The sequence below is a fragment of the Benincasa hispida genome, chromosome 6 (assembly GCF_027475165.1).
Source record: "Benincasa hispida cultivar pf3 chromosome 6, pf3_genome.v1.1, whole genome shotgun sequence".
Classification (NCBI taxonomy): Eukaryota; Viridiplantae; Streptophyta; class Magnoliopsida; order Cucurbitales; family Cucurbitaceae; genus Benincasa; species Benincasa hispida.
Window position 1 is genome coordinate 36,008,845 of NC_143483.1, and position 16,463 is coordinate 36,025,307.

Here is a 16,463-nt window from a genome sequence, read left to right on the forward strand (position 1 = left end):
CTATTCTTCACATTGTACACCTGCATAGACCAACCAACCTGAAACTTCTGCTGTGAACTGTTGATGAAGGGGACAATGACCATTACATCAATGAAACAAAATTCTAGAAGACTTCGATAGGAGGGGGAGGGGGGGGGGGGGGGGGGTGTTGGGGAGGACAACTTGCTTATTATTAAGTGAAAATGTTACTTCTAGTAAACCAAAAAATGCCCTAAAGTATCCGGAACGTTTCAGAGTGAGGCAAGCTTGATCTATGAACTCTACTTGTGAGAAGAGAAGATCCTAAAACAATTGTTTCTCTCTCTCAAGATGCATTGGCAGCCATATCTTCTTCCACTCGAGAATTTCGTTGTTAGGGCTGGTTGATGGGAGGAGATTGAAGCCTCGACTTGTGCTTGGGGAATTGAGGCTCCTTGATGGTGTGGTTTTTCGGTTGGTTTCGATTCTCCTCCTCCTCCTCCTCCTCTTCCTCTGCCGCTGGCACGTTGTCGTCCGATGAAGCATAATCTACCCGTGACTTTTTTTTTTCTCTTTCTACACTTTGTGATATTTAATAAGAAATGAGAGTATGTTGGTTGAGAAAAAAGTCCACAAATACCTTGATTGCAGTGTCAAATAAGACACTGATCTTGAAAGGTCAATAAGAACTGAAAAATACTGAAGTCTTTGGACTGTGAGAAATAATTTGGCCCTGAAGGTATACCTTAGACTAAAAGTTACTCATTTCCATCTTGTATATTTGTCCTCTTTAAATATTGAAGCTGATGAAATGACATATTTCATTGGCTTTATTTGCCTATGTGGTAGAGCCCAAAGCCTTATGACAAGTTTATGTAGTAAAAGCTTTGCTTTCAAGTTTATGGATGGAACGAAACTTAAGAATTTTTGAAGAAAAGTGTTGCTCCAGCTCAGATATTTTTGCCACTGCACATCTCAATGCCTCTCTTTGGTGCTCTCTTACCACAACCTCTGCTGGATACTCTTCTCAGGACATCAGTCTTAACTGGCCAGCTTTTTTCTTCCCATATTAGTTCAATTTTGTCATCCGTATAACTATGTTTTTTTCGTTGCATCTTTAATGATTATGCTTCAATTTTTGAAATTGTATTGCATTTACTTTTTCTCCTTTAAGGAGTTTTGTATCTATTGAGCATTAGACTCTCTTTTCATTCAATCAATGAAAAGTTGTCTCGTGTTAAAAAAAATGTTTCATTAATCTAAGTTCTTAACGGGAGGCTTTAGCCTTTATAGATAGGCTTAGCTCATGGACTAATGGGCTCTAATTGCAAGGATGGCTAATCATATTAACCACAGTAACTAACTAACAATCTAGCTAACAAATCAAATAAATTACAAAGAGAGCCCTAATAATCAAACCAAACTACATCAATTCCATTCTTTCAAATTAGGCAATGGAAGGAAATTTTGGCAAGATCCTTGGTTTTATAGATTTTCTTTAAAGTCATATTTCTGATGCTATTTTCAGTTTCTTCTCCTATATTGGTTCGGTTTTTGATCATTGGGATGTTGAAACTTTTTCATGGAACATTTTATTTTCGATGTTTGCTAGATGAGGAAATTATAGACTTTCAGTTGTTGTCATCTTAAATTTTATGATTCTATGTTTCCTGGTACTCTGAACACTTTTCTCTTTTTATTATATCAATGAAAAGCTTGTTACTGTTTCAAAAAAGAAAAAATGTTGCTATCATCTAGTCTTTCTTCAATTATAGTTGGTCCAGGTCTGAGTTCAAGGAGGTGGTCCTCGAGCTGTCAGTTAAATCATTATCACGTTATTTGTCATCTTTTTTCACTCATTTGGATGAGGAAGTCTTTTCAACCCTATGGAAGTCCAAATACTCAAAACGTGTCGATATATTATTTATTTATTTGTATTACGTTGAATGGTTCTTTAAAGTGTTTAGAAGTTCTTCGGAGGAAGCTCCCCAAGTTGCCTATTTCTCCTGAGAGAACAAGGAGATCCACTTTCTTTATTTGTTCTCGTCAGTGAAGTGCTAAAAGGGATTATTGATAATGCTTATTCCAAAGTGATTTTTGAAGGCTTTACCGTGGGTTTTGATCAAATCCACGTTCCTACTCTTCAATTTGCATATTGCACTACTTTTTAGCAAAAATGATGATGTTATGCTCAATGTTTTGATTCAAACTATTGTGTTATTTGAATGGTGCTATGGGTAAATCGTAAATTGAGAAAGATGTGCTTTGTGTGGTCAAAAAAAGTAAATTGGGAAAATTCTTGGTTTGGACGTTTTCTGTCTAAACAATTTTAGAACCATCTTCAAGTTGAAGTATATATTGATGCAGATTGAGCGGGAAGTACTAATGATAGAAGTGAACTTTTGGTTCTTGTACTTTTATTGGCGGAAATTTAGTGGCAAAGTAAAAGACACGTAGTAGCCAGGGGTAGTTTTGATGCATAATTTAGAGTTGTAGCCTACGAAATTTGTGAGGATATATGGATTTAACAGGAGACATGAAGAGTTGAAATTGTCTAAAAAACCTCCTATACAAGTCTTTTGTAATAACAAAGTTTTCATCGCTATAACTCATAATCTAGTTTTACATAACTAGACAAAACATATTGAAGTTGACAAACATTTTAAAGGAAAAGATTGATGCAATGCAGGTGTAATGTGTAGAAAATCAAGCAAAATCATTCAGCTGTAAATTGAACATTAACTCGGTTTCTTTCCTTGTATATTCTGTAATTTTCTCTTTCCATATAGGTGTAGATTGATTGCTTAGTTGCAACCCATATGATTGAGAATCCTCTTGTCTCAATGAATACAATTTTTTTTTTCTCTACCCAGCTTTAATATGCATATCTTATCTTTTGACAACAAAACAAACAGACGTTATGTTAACTAACGCTCTTTCAAAAAGCCAATTTGACAAACTTATCAACGAGCTAGCTATAGGAGGCATCTACGAACCAATCTGAGGGGGTGTGTTAGATTTTCTTTATATTTTTATAATATTAATTGTTTACTATTTGTATTATTTTTTTCGTATTGTAATATATGTGTGTATATATATTTTCCTTAATGGTAAAGGGTCTTTTTTCTTTATAAGAAGTTGTATTTGATTCATTTTAAAGAAAAATACAAAAAAATTTCTTCTCCAGTTCAAGTTTATTATTATTTTTAGATTCTGATATTGGGGATTCCATAGAAGTGAATAATCAATATGATAGGTATCCTTTATTTACTTATAATTCTCCAGTGAGAATTTACAACTTATCAACTATAGCCAATTTGTGAGGGTCACAATCTCTCCACACAAACTTCACTAGAACCACAAACCACCCGTACATATTTAACAACAAACTAACAAAGGAAGTTATAACTTCCTCGCACCAAAAACAGAATTCAAATATAATAACTGCAATAATCCCTACACCAGAACAACTACTTTTCCATGCCCGTGTCTTTTTTCCCCTTCTAGCACATGCATCTACAATTGGAGGTTTAACACAGTACTCCTTACTTTAAAGCACCAATCAATTTTTTATTTTTATTCTTTTTCAGGAGGGAATAGGTATAACTGAAATTTTAAATGCAATTGTTGAAAGAGTTCCTCCACCTCGGAATACTGCTGATAGGTCACTCAGAGCATTAATATTTGATAGGTATATAAACTACCTTAGTTATCTCTTTTTATGTTCAAAGAACTCTTATTTACTTTGAATATCTTCAATTTGAAGACTCTGCTTAAGCATATCTGTTTCATAGTCACTAAATCCTGCTATACAGATGTATTGTTTAATTACCACATGTCGTTTCATAGTTGATGTTCTTACACATGTATATATTTTTACAAAATGTAGTTTTGGGAGAAAAATTACTCAATGTATTATTGAAACTCTAAATTAAGGAAGAAGATATAATCGATGAAGCAAAGCAATAACATGGATACTCCATTTTAAGGGGATTTTCCATGTTGGACATGGATATGTTTGAACATGCTTTGGACATGCGTTCGATACATAAATTTCCATGTCCTTTTTTTTTTTTCATTTTTAAAATTTTAAAATTTTCAATTCAATTTTTTATTTTTTTATTTTTAAATTTTAGACATGTGGAGAACACAATTGGGACACTTTCTGGACATGATCGAGAAATTTTGTTAAAGAGAAAATGGTTTAGCCCTTTACATGATTAACCAAGATTTACTTGAATTTACCAAATTATCCCAATCCTATTACATATTAATTGATGTAGCCCAAATGATCAAAGGAGAGAAATCTCCAAGAATCCAAACAAAGTCTGTTATTAATAAGAAGATATCTAATACAGGGAAAACTATCTATTTCTATCTATTTATAGAGAATTACAAGAATCCTAAAGGATAACTTAAAGAGGTTAAAAACTAATTTGGTAACTAAAATGTAATTAATCAAGGATTAACCACGATTAACTTGAATTTACCAAATTATCCCAATCCTATTACATCACATAGCTTGTTTAAGTTCTTCAAAAGTCTGAACTGCCTTCTCATCCCACGCAAAGGTGTAATAATTTGGTCAAGGGCGCGACGATGTTTCCATAATTCATGACGAATCGCATATAATACCCTGTGAGCCCAAGGAAACCCCTTTAACTCTATCACATTCTTGGGTTGAGGCCAACCAATCATAGCTTTAAACTTTTCATTGTCTGCTTGCACTCCGTTTCGAGATCCAATTCCCTTTCACTAATCTTTTAAGTTTTTGAAACTTTATCAAGAATTGCTGATCATCTTCTTCTCAAATTCAAGTCAATGACTTGGAGTGAGACTTCAGCTTTGGTCAACGATGGGTCACCTTTCAAAGTCACTTGAGAAGTTGCATGGGCAAAAGTTACAGTCGAGGAAGGCCATTGAACCCCCATGAAGCCTATGATACATAACCATGAAATTCCTAGAATTACGTCAACTTACCTCGATCCAGAGGAAGAAAATCATCAGTGACCATCAGCTTGGGTAGCACCATTGTTACTAACTTGCAAATCCCTTTCCCTCTAATTGTGGCACCATTACCCACCACCACGCCATAATTCGTTGTCTACAATACCAACAATTTTAGTTCGTCAACTAACTTTTGTGAATAAAGTTGTGGGTTGCTCCACAATCAATTAGGACAACCACTTTCTTCTCAGCAAAAAGGCATTTTACATCATTCCTCTTGTTGAGAACCACAAATTGATCTGGGCGTTAATTCAACATTGTTCGAACTTCAGTGACCTTCGCCTCTACGGATTCCAACCTTTCCTCCACTTCTACTTCCTCTAGCTCATGGCCTTCATTAGCTATTAGCAGCATGAGTTCTAGTTTCACCCTTGCCTTACATTGGTGCCCCTGAAAATATTTTTCATCACTTCTAAACATAGAGCCCTTTTTCCCTTTTGTCCTTATACTCTGATAATTTCTTTAAGGAAGTTTCCTTTCGAACATAATTTCTCTTATCAGTGATACACTGCCTACCTCCACCAATTTAACATTCGATTTCAGGCCACTATGGTTATTGGGTTCACTGGAGGACCTTCCTTGGGCTTCTCCTTTAGCTGGCCCATTTTCGATTAAATCACTTAGGGCTAATTTCAGGGCAATATTTCAATCACTAACTGATTGGACCTTCATACACTCATCTATTGATCACCTCCGCTTGCAACTTTGGTTGTAACCCGTCATAAAAGCATCCTTTAGACCATTCTCCACCATGTGAGGAAAATGGGCAGAGTACGCTACAAACTTCTTCAAATACTCGACATATAATACCATGTTCTACATCATTCTATTGTACTCGGTAGTTTTCAAATATATTTTCACTCATCTATTATTCATAATAAAGTTACAAATATGTAGGGAACAAACAAACCCTAGACTAGGTATGTGCAATTACGATCAAAGGACAACTATACATAAATATGTAAAAACATATTATAACACTCTTCCTTAAGCTGGAGCAAATATGTCAATCATGTTTAGCTTGTTACATAGATGGCTTATTCTTGCTCCACTTACCGCTTTCATAAGAATATCTCCTAATTGTTCTTCAATCTTCACATACCCTGTGGACATCGACCCTTGTATTTTTTTGCGAATAAAATGACAATCCACTTCAATATATTTAGTTCGTTCATGAAACACTGGGTTAGATGCAATGTAAAGTGCAACTTGATTACCACACTATAATTTACACGGTAACACTGAAGCCCATCTCGGGTAATAGTTGGTGTATCTATACTATTTCACACATAGATTGTGCCATGGCTCGATATTGACTCAGCACTTGAACGAGAAACTACATTTTATTTCTTACTCTTCCATGATACTAAGTTTCCTCCTACAAAAACACAATATCTAAAAGTCAATTTCCTATCTTCTCGAGATCCAACCCAATCAGCATCTAAAAAGCATTCAACTTTCTTATGACCATGATCTTTATATAAGATCCCACATCCAGGTGTAGGTTTCAGATAACATAGAATTTGTTCTGCTGCAGCCCAATGATCCACGGTAGGAGAAGACATAAACTGACTCACAATACTTACAGAATAAGTGATGTCTGGTCATGTCACTGTTAAATAATTTAATTTTCTAGCTAATCTTCTATATCTTTCAGGATCTTTAAATAATTCTCCTTTAGCCGGTTGCAGATTTGGTATCATCGGAGTACTACATGGTTTGACTCCTAGATTTCCTGTCTCACACAACAAATCAATTATATATTTTTGTTTTGACCAGTAAATGCCTTTCTTGCTTCTCATTACTTCAATGCCCATAAAATACTTTAATCGTCCCAAATCTTTCGTATGAAATTGACCTTGAAGGAAAGTCTTGAGGGAAGATATACATGATGCATCATTTCCAGTTATAACAATATCATCAACATACACAACAAGCAAAGTAATACCATTATCAGATCGTCAATAGAAAACAAAATTATTAGACGTACTTTTCTTCATACCAAAACTTTCAAGTGCTTGACTAAACTTACCAACCCATGCACGTGGACTTTATTTCAGACCATACAGAGATTTCCGAAGTCGACATACTTTTTCACTCTCCCCCTGAGCAACAAACCCAGGTGATTGGTCCATATAAACTTCTTCTTGAAGATCACCATGAAGAAAAGCATTCTGTATGTCAAGATGATGCAAAGGCCAATTGTGGGTAGTAGCCATGGAAAGAAAGAGACGGATGGAGGTTAATTTGGCAACTCAAGAAAACGTATCTAAATAATCAGTCCCATGGACTTGGACATAACCTTTGGCAATAAGACGAGCTTTCAACCGAGCCATTGTTTCATTAGGATTAACCTTGACAACAAACACCATTTTACACCCAATTGCCTCTTACCTGCAGGATGAGAGACTAAATCCTAGGTACCATCATCATCAAAAGCAGTCATCTCTTCAATCATTGCACTATGCTAGCTAGGATGAGATTAAACTTCATGAACAGAGTTAGGAATAGAGGTGGAATTGAGGGATGTAATAAAAGAATATGTGGGCGAGGACAACCGATTATATGAAACAAACAAAGAAATAGGATAAGTACAAGTGCATTTACCTTTTCGAAGGGCAATGGTCATCACTGATCCTGGATCAGATGTCGAAGAAGCCAGTGGTGGAGGACATGTGATGTATTATCTTTAGAGGATCTTGTTCAAATCTTGAACAATCTTGTTTAGTTATAATGTTCTTGTACAATTCTTTAAGTCTAGGTCTTTCCTTTCTTTATTATCTTTTACCAACGGTAAAAAGAATGTTTCAACTCCTTAGTCTCTTTTGTAACCTAAGTTAAGTTAGTCTAACCCTAACTAACTCCTGTACAAAGCCTATAAATAGGGCTGTCCTGAACATTTGAATTCAATAACACATTGAGGCATTTTTTGAGAATTCTAGTGTGCACCAACTATGGTATTAGAGCACCTGATCCAAAGGTTTGAAAACATCCTTCGAGTTGGATCGTTTCACAGTCATCGATCAACGCTTGCAGTTGGTTGATGCATCCATGGTAGACTTTAAGAAGCAAGTCGAGAACAACATTGCCATGATGAGAGAGATGCAGCAGACGATGGGTCAATTAACTCGCTAGATCAACAAATTGACCATCAATCATCCGGTCTTGATGGAAGAGAGACAGCTGGTGGAACCAAGAAGACAACCTGGGAAACCAAGAAGACAGCCGGGGTTCCAAGAAGCTGATGAACTAGCACTACCTTGCAGACGTTTAGAACTCCCTTTCCAGCACTAACTTGAAGCCCAAATGCCCGACTTCGTGATGCAAGACTCCGAGTCCTCTGATTAATATGATATCCACGCTTTAGAACATCAAAAATTCCTTGAGAGGGCTCCAAGAAGAGGCGTTTGGAATCAAGAATTTCAAGAAAGAGCTCCAAGAAGAAACCAACGGGATCAAGATTATGATGATAGGCCTCCAAAAAGGCAGCCATATCCTTTCCAAGAAATTCAAGAAATTAGAATGAAGGTGGATTTGCCAAGCTTCAATGGTTGAATGGATGTTGAATCCTTCCTTGTTTGGGTAAAAAACGTAGATTTTTTTTTTTGAATATGCTAACACTCTCGAACATAAGAAGGTTAGATTAGTAGCCTTCAAACTCAAGAGTGGTGCCTTAGCTTGGTGGGATCAGCTTCAAAACAACTGGCGATGTTATGGGAAGCAACCAATTAAGAGCTGGCCCAAGATTCTACGTTTAATGAAGAAATGTTTCCTCTTTGTCAATTACCAACAAATCCTCTATAATCAATATCAAGAATGCATCCAAGGTAATCGGTCAATCATGGATTACACCAAGGAGTTCCACAGATTTGGGGGCAAGAAATAATCTACCCGAGACAGAGCACCAACAAATATCAAAATTTGCCAAAGGGCTGCATGATGACATCAAGAAAACAGTGAACCTTTATCCCTTAGCATACCTCTCGGGTGCAATTACTCTAGCCACTAAAGTGGAAGAGCAAGAAGCCACCAATCCTACACATTTCACTAGAAAGTCAAGCTGGGTTCCCAACTATTCTGGACAAAGAAGAGCCACCCTTGAGCAGGCGACTACCAATGCCACAAATAATCCTTTTGCTCAATCGAAAAAGGAGGACAATCAATCCAAACAGCCGATGCAAAGCAAAGCCTTTTCTGCCAATCCTGAGTATTCCTTTCCAGAGAGATAATTTAAGGAATACTTGGTCACTTATCTCAAATTCCTGTCTCGGGCTGTCTTCAAATTTTCTCTGATAAACTTAACATTATCTGAAGTCTGTTGTACTAGTTCTCGTCCTATCAACTTCCTTTCTCCAACCTCATTCCAACATACTGGCATACAGAAAGGTCTACCATACAAAGCCTCGTATGGAGCCATTCCGATATTTGAATGATAGCTGTTATCATACGCAAACTCTACAAACGATTGGGCAAGGACCTTAAATATCAGAATGAACTAACTCAAATGGAGCACTTGCTCGTTTGTTGACTCTCGGACTTGAACTAAGGCGATGAAATTTAGCAAACTGATACGAATCACAAATCAAAGAGGAAAAAGACTGAAATTCTGGATAAAGTTTCTTCAACACGAATAAAGACAGATGACCCAAACGACAATGAACTTTAAACAGAGATTTAATTCTAGAGTAGGCCACAACTTTTGGTAACTGATGATAAAAAATATAAAGGCCCCCCGACTCATATTCTCTACCAATAGTCTTCTTCTCCATACGATCCTGAAACAAGCAATAACAAGGAAAAAAAGGAGAAAACATAGATAAGGTAATGAGTAAGTTGGCTAATATAGATTAAATTGAAAAATAGTTGAGGAAAATGCAAAATAGAAGACAGAGGAAGAGATGGGGTAAGATTAATGGTGCCATAACCAAGAACAGAGGATGTTGAGTCATCTGCCAAAGTGACAAATGAGGAAGAGGCAGGTGACGAAGTTGTAGAAAATAAGTTAGAATTACCTGTTATACGAGCTGTGGAACTAGAGTCTATGACCTATTTGGTAGAGGATGTAAAGCGACATTTCGTATTACCTGTGTCAGTAATGGTGACAATAGGATTAAATGAAGATGATGCTTGCAATGATTACTGTTTTGCTTGAAATTTAGCAAACTCATCTGCAGAAATGGTAATTGACTTCTTTGTCATATCACTGGTGGAAGCTGTTTGCACATGCTAAGATCGTTGATTCGTATATAACTTCCGACAATCACGTTTCAAATATCCAGGCTTCCGATAGTAGTTACAGACAATCTCTATAGAATCTGATTTTCGATAATCATAACTAGTTCTCTGAAAATTGTTGTCCATCCCTCGAGTGACCTTGGGGTTATCATTCTTGCTAACAAGAGTGCTGCTAGGTTGAGGAACAGACAAACTGGATTGAGAACTCTCGATACGAAGATCACAACTGAAAGCATCTTCTAGTGACGAGATTTCAGAGTCTAAAAGAATTTGTGTTTTAGCTATTCCAAATTATGGTGAAAGTCCATTTAGAAAAATCATAACAGCCATCTTTTCTAACCGAGCTTGTTGGAAAATCACATTTCAAATATCCAGGCTTCCGATAGTAGTTACAGACAATCTCCATAGAATCTTCGATAATCATAACTAGTTCTTTGAAAATTGTTGTCCATCCCTCAAATGACCTTGGGGTTATCATTCTTGCTAACAAGAGTGCTGCTAGGTTGAGGAACAGACAAACAGGATTGAGAACTCTCAATACGAAGAACACAACTGAAAGCATCTTCTAGTGACGAGATTTTAGAGTTGGAAAGAATTTGTGTTTTAGCTATTCCAAATTTCGGTAAAAGTCCATTTAGAAAAATTATAACAACCATCTTTTCTAACTGAGCTTGTTGAACTTTAACATCTGGGCTAAAAGGTAATAACAAAGCAAGCTCAGCAGCTATCTTCTTAAGTCTCATAAAGTAGCTGGTAATAGATTCAACTTTTTGTTTGGCACGAAAGAACTGCATACAAACTTCAAACATTCTATGGACTTGCTCTTTGCTTGAGTATAAAAATTCTAAAAACTCTAAGAGTTCCTTCACAGAACTACAATGATCGACCAAACCAATTACCTCACTTTCAATGGAATTCTTGATCTGAAGATAAAGTCTAGCATCATCACAAAGCCAATCTTTCCTTTTCTTATCATATTCTAGTGGATTCTCAGTCGTATGACTATCCATATCAATACTTCGTAAATAAAATAGAACTGTCTGATGCCAATCATAGTAATTAGATCCGTTTAGCTTATCTTCTGTGATCTTTGAGACTAGGGGAATCACAATAGATACCACCAAATTCTTCACCTCATCCATAATGAAAACAAAGAGGCAGAATAAAAAATAGGGTAAAATCACACCAAATGGTCAAAACAGCCACAAACCCTAAGGACAAAAGGTGTATTCTTCAAATATCTTAACACCCGAATGGATTCTGATGGAACCAAAAACACAGACTAATCGAAAAAGTGGATTCGAGATGAATTGAATTGACGGAACACGAAACAAGCCCCCTACGCGCTTGCACGGAGCAAAAATCTTCCGGCGGCACGTGAACCTCATGCGTGGTGTTTTCCGACGGACGACGAAGACAGACGGATGCGACGCTTCTCCTAAGGTGGGCGGTGTAGACAAACAACCACTCAAACTCAATGACCCAAACTCAAACCCTAACCTCGGGAGGACCATTTCTTTGGTATCGTTTAATTCCCATAAGAGCCACGAATCAAAAGAAAATTTATACTACCAAACTACTCCTATTACTACAAAAACGTAGCAACAGTGGTAAGTACGGGATCGAACCATAGGGAGGCATAAAATTAATTCTCTCTTAAGTTAAATTTGACTGTGGAAAAATAGTAAAAATTGGTTTTGGGTTTTGATTAATTTGGAAACTTGCAGAAAAATAAATTGCAAGGGATAAATGTAAACAAGAATTGGTTCATCTAGTTTTCAGATCAAGTTAGACATTCAATATAATTTCGATCATAGTTTTCTGTCGATTGACTATGCGTTCGAATTATGCATGCATAACTACTCGCTCGATTCGATTTAACTAGTCTCTACAAAGGTGGACAACTAGCATGAATCTAATCGAGAAAGCGTCCTAATTATTAATTAAGGTCAGAAAGGCCATTCCTTTATTAGTCTACATACCTCTAAATTCTATTGGGTTTGATAGCGTCCATATAGAACTAAAAACACATGCATTACGATTTAGGATTCAATTATGTTGATTAACTGTCAGGAAAACCATGTTCAATTAACCGATTCTGTCTTTGAACCTAGCAATTAGACGTTCTAGGAATAGCCATCAAAAGCCTAATTTACTATTACTACTTAAGACCTTAGCAAGACTAAGAACCGATTAGCATGCACGATAAAGCGTGAAAGTCAACATCAATAATCATGCTTGGAAATTTAAATAGATTCAAAGATAACACAATTCCGAATTGCAAGAATCAATTAAAAACAAAAAACTCACAGTTGACATCGAATCCTTGATCCAAGAAACTAGATGAAGATTAACTCATAAATTCATAGACAAATTCAAGAGTTCAAGCCAATACATGTTTACAATCCAAAATAAGGCTAAAATTCTAACCTAATGATATCGAAAACATCAAAGGAAAAGAAGATAGAAAAGCCTCTCCTCGGCCTCCATAGCCTCCAAGTTCATATTCCTTCAGCCTCTAAGAATTTTCAGCATATTTTGGCCTAAAACCGAAGAGATGTATTTATAGAAATAGATGCAACATTGCAATGCTAGAAAGAGCGTTGTAACACTTGACAAATTATGCCACGAGCGTCAGGGAAGCGTTGCAATGGTGGTGTTGCATTAATCTTCGGAGCGTTGCAATGTTGAGGGTAGCGTTGCACATCAACATTCTGTCTTCTGGCATCAGACGAACGTTGGACCTAGGCAAGGGATAAGCGTTGTGACGTTGAAGTAGGGGCATTTTGGTCATTTTTGCTCCTTTGAAGTCTAGATGCTCAAATCGACTCCAATTTGTTTCAAGTTAACCACGTTCAACCACAAATACTCGGTTCTACCTCTTGATTGCTCGGTACCTACAAAATAGGGCAATAAACACATAAAATCCAACAACGAGCCCAAATTAAGCTAGAAATAATAGCTTTTTTTGAGAGCTATCAAGGAAATAGCCATCAAATAAATAGTCATACCCAAAAAAAAGTCTCCCTCTCCTCCCTCCTCCTCCTCCCTCTCCCTCCCCGCCCCTTCTCAGCCTCCCTCCCCCTCCGCTAACCACCTCGCCGGTTCTCCCGATGGATCCTTACAATAATTGTGTCCCTTTCCTCCTTCCCTCTCCAGTGGTTCCCCTTCCCGTGCCCTGTTGTGTGGTGGGCTTTTGTGTTTTCCGGTCATGGAGATTAAACGTTGTAGCATTTTGGGTCATTTCTTTTGTATGTGGCAAGAGGGTTCAGGATTCATAGTGGAAGATTTGAAAAGAGGCCAGTCCTTGTTCCTTTCTTTAGCAACAACCATTTGGCTTAAAGAGAGCTTTAGAAGACTTTTGTTTGTTTCAACAATTGAGTTCTTTTTGTTAAAGGAAAGAGTAGATGAGAGTTTCATACGTCTAGCCAAATTCAGAGCTAATGACAAATGGTTTGTAGAATGTGTAGTGTGGCCTGCCACAGGGGGAAGAAAGAACATTCACGTTCCTTATGGGGTTGGAAGTTTAGGCTGGCAAGAGTTCAAGGAAATGGTTGAAGCCAGCATTCATATCTTCAAAGATCCATCAGTTCAGCAAGCCCTTCAAGTGAAAAGCTTCTCAGAAGTGGTGAAAGGTAGGTTCTCTCAACCATGTCCAAAGCCTTCAAAGATTAAGTCAGTTGCACTTCAAAAATCCTTTGTTCAGAGTCAATTAAAACAAGGTGGGAGGTCTTTTTGGATTCAAAAAGATCATGAAGTCCTCAAAGAAGATTTTAGTAGTTTATGGCTCATTTCAAGGCTTCTAGTATTTAATGATTGGAAGGAAATTTCGAAGGTTTTGAGTGAGGCCTTCAAAACCAGTGTCACTATCAATCCTCTGTTTGCAGATAAAGCCTTAATCAAAGTCAGCAGTGGTGATTTGGACACTCTGATATCAAATCCGGGCAAATGGCAGCTGTTTGGTTCTTTTCATTTGTTGTTCAAAAAATGGAACCCCATAAGGCATGGAAGAGCCTTAGTAAGGTTTAGGCTTTACCCAATAATTGTTGAACTCGAGGTTGGTAATAAACTGAAGCTGTAATGAAAGGTTTTGGAGGTTGGATTTCAATCAAGAACCTTCTACTGGATTATTGGGGAAGAAATACATTCGAAGCCATAGGTGCTTACTTTGGGGGTATGGAATCAATTGCCTTAGAAACTCTTAACCTAACAAATTGTTTGGAAGCCAAAATTCAAGTTAGAAGAAACCTATGTGGGTTTATGCCGGCCACAATTGAAATAAAGGATGCAACTCGTGGGAACTCTTATCTAAATTTTGGAGATATCGATTGTTTAGAAGCTCCATCCAAGGCAGTGGGGAATTTATTATTTAAGGATTTTTCTAATTCAATTGACCTTGTTCGGTTGAATGATGTTATTAAAGATGATGGAGTAAATTTCAAATTAGATATTTCGAAATGGACCTTCCTTGTCTCCTTACATTCCAAGCCTACCTTTTCAAGAAATCCGAATTTGGTCCAGGGCCCCTGCAAAGAACAACAAGAGACAGAGGAAATCGAAAAGCCTCATTCTCCTCTTTTAAGGAGTTTTTTTATGGGGACTCCAACCACCCCTGCATCTATCTCAGCCGTGGTAGTCAATCAGCCTCCTGCAAGTGAAGAGTCTTGTGCGAAAGAAGTCAACCGTCACTGCCCTTTAATGACAAAGTCGAAAAGGTGCCTCGAGCCTTTAAGAAGAGAGAGAAGGAAGCTATTAATTGTGTAACCGGCCTCTTGTCTGTGGAAGTTGAACAGTCACTTATTAAAAAAAAAAGCAGTCAACATTGCTTTTCTCAAATGCCAAAGTAGTCCATTCGTCTTCCAAGACAACTGCTCTGCTCCCCTGTTCCAACCGGAGTAAGCTTCCCTCCCCTGTTTTCACTAAAAATCCGGCTCCCCTGCCTCAACTGGCCTCCGAGCTCGCCCTAAAAAATTCAGCCCCCTCTTCAGCGCTTCTCCTCCCCCCTGCTGTAAACAAGCACTAAGGTCATGTAAATCAGGGGCTAAACGTCTACATAAAACCAAGCATGCCCCTGCCTTTTTAAATCCTTCCCTAATCATTTTATCAGAAGAAAGCTTGCAAAGGACTCAATCAAGAAATCAAATATTAAAGCCAAGTCAGTGGCAATTCACAATCCGGATTTATTAGAAGCTCAGTGCATATCAATTCAAGGTCAGCCTCAGTGTTCCAGGTCAGCCCCCCTTCCTCCTCTTCTTACTCTTTTTAAACACTCTATTTTTTCTCTACCTAATTCAGAGCATACCTTTCTGAGAGGTTCCACAACCAATCCGGGTGAGTTCTCAACAAACAAAGGGGATGTCTTCCTTCATTCTCCCTTCAGTGTGAGTAGTGAAGAAGAGGATTGGGCTAGATCAGATGGTTTTTTAGAAGAAAAAAGAAAAGAAGACCCAATTGTACCGGATTTAAATCCCCTGTTTCAGACAGAGGAAGACAACCCTTCAGAGGCAGTTGGCTCAGTTTTTACAGCCATTCCGTGTGACCTCCCAGCTCACCTAACCTCAATTGTCACGGATTGTCATTTCATCCTGGATTAATGATTAGTAGTTGAGGCTATAACCCTTCCTTTAAGCCAGAATTATGAGAATTGTGTGGTGGAATACTAGAGGCCTGAAAGATGTTAATAAAAGGTTAGCTCTCAAGTGTTTTCTAAAGAAAATTAATCCAACGGTAGTTCTAATTCAAGAATCAAAGAAAGATAGGAATTGAGCTTCATCAAAACCTCGTGGAGTTCTAAAGATGTAGGGTGGGAATTCGTGGAATCATATGGTTATTTAGGTGGACTATTGACTCTATGGGATAAGAATTTGATCTCTGTGGTTGAAACTTTGAAAGGGGGTATTCGTTATCAGTAAAATGCATCACCACTTGCAATAAGACTTGCTGGATCACTAATGTCTATGGACCAAATGATTACAAAGAAAGAAAATTCATGTGGCCAGAACTTCTATCTCTTTCATATTATTGTGTAGAAGCATGGTGTATCGGGGGAGACTTCAATATCACAAGATGGGTGCATGAAAGATATCCTTTGGGTAGAAATACTAAAGGAATGAGGAAATTTAACAACTTCATAGACCAGGCCAATCTTTTGGAGATCCGGTTAGAAAATGGCAGTTTCACTTGGTCTAGGGAAGGTGTTTCAGTTTCAAGATCTCTTTTAGATCGATTTCTCATCTCCAAAACTTGGGATGCGTTGTTTGAAA

The 16,463-nt window shown here is 37.4% G+C and overlaps 1 protein-coding gene across 1 annotated transcript in view; it reads left to right on the forward strand.

Moving 5' to 3' along the window:
* The window catches only part of LOC120079330 (Small GTP-binding protein), a 78,212-nt gene that overhangs the window by 24,623 nt on the left and 37,126 nt on the right, over positions 1-16,463 (forward strand). Inside the window, exon 8 of the mRNA XM_039033491.2 lies at positions 3,549-3,649. Coding sequence (XP_038889419.2) covers positions 3,549-3,649 — 101 coding nt within the window. The remainder of the gene's footprint in view (positions 1-3,548; positions 3,650-16,463) is intronic.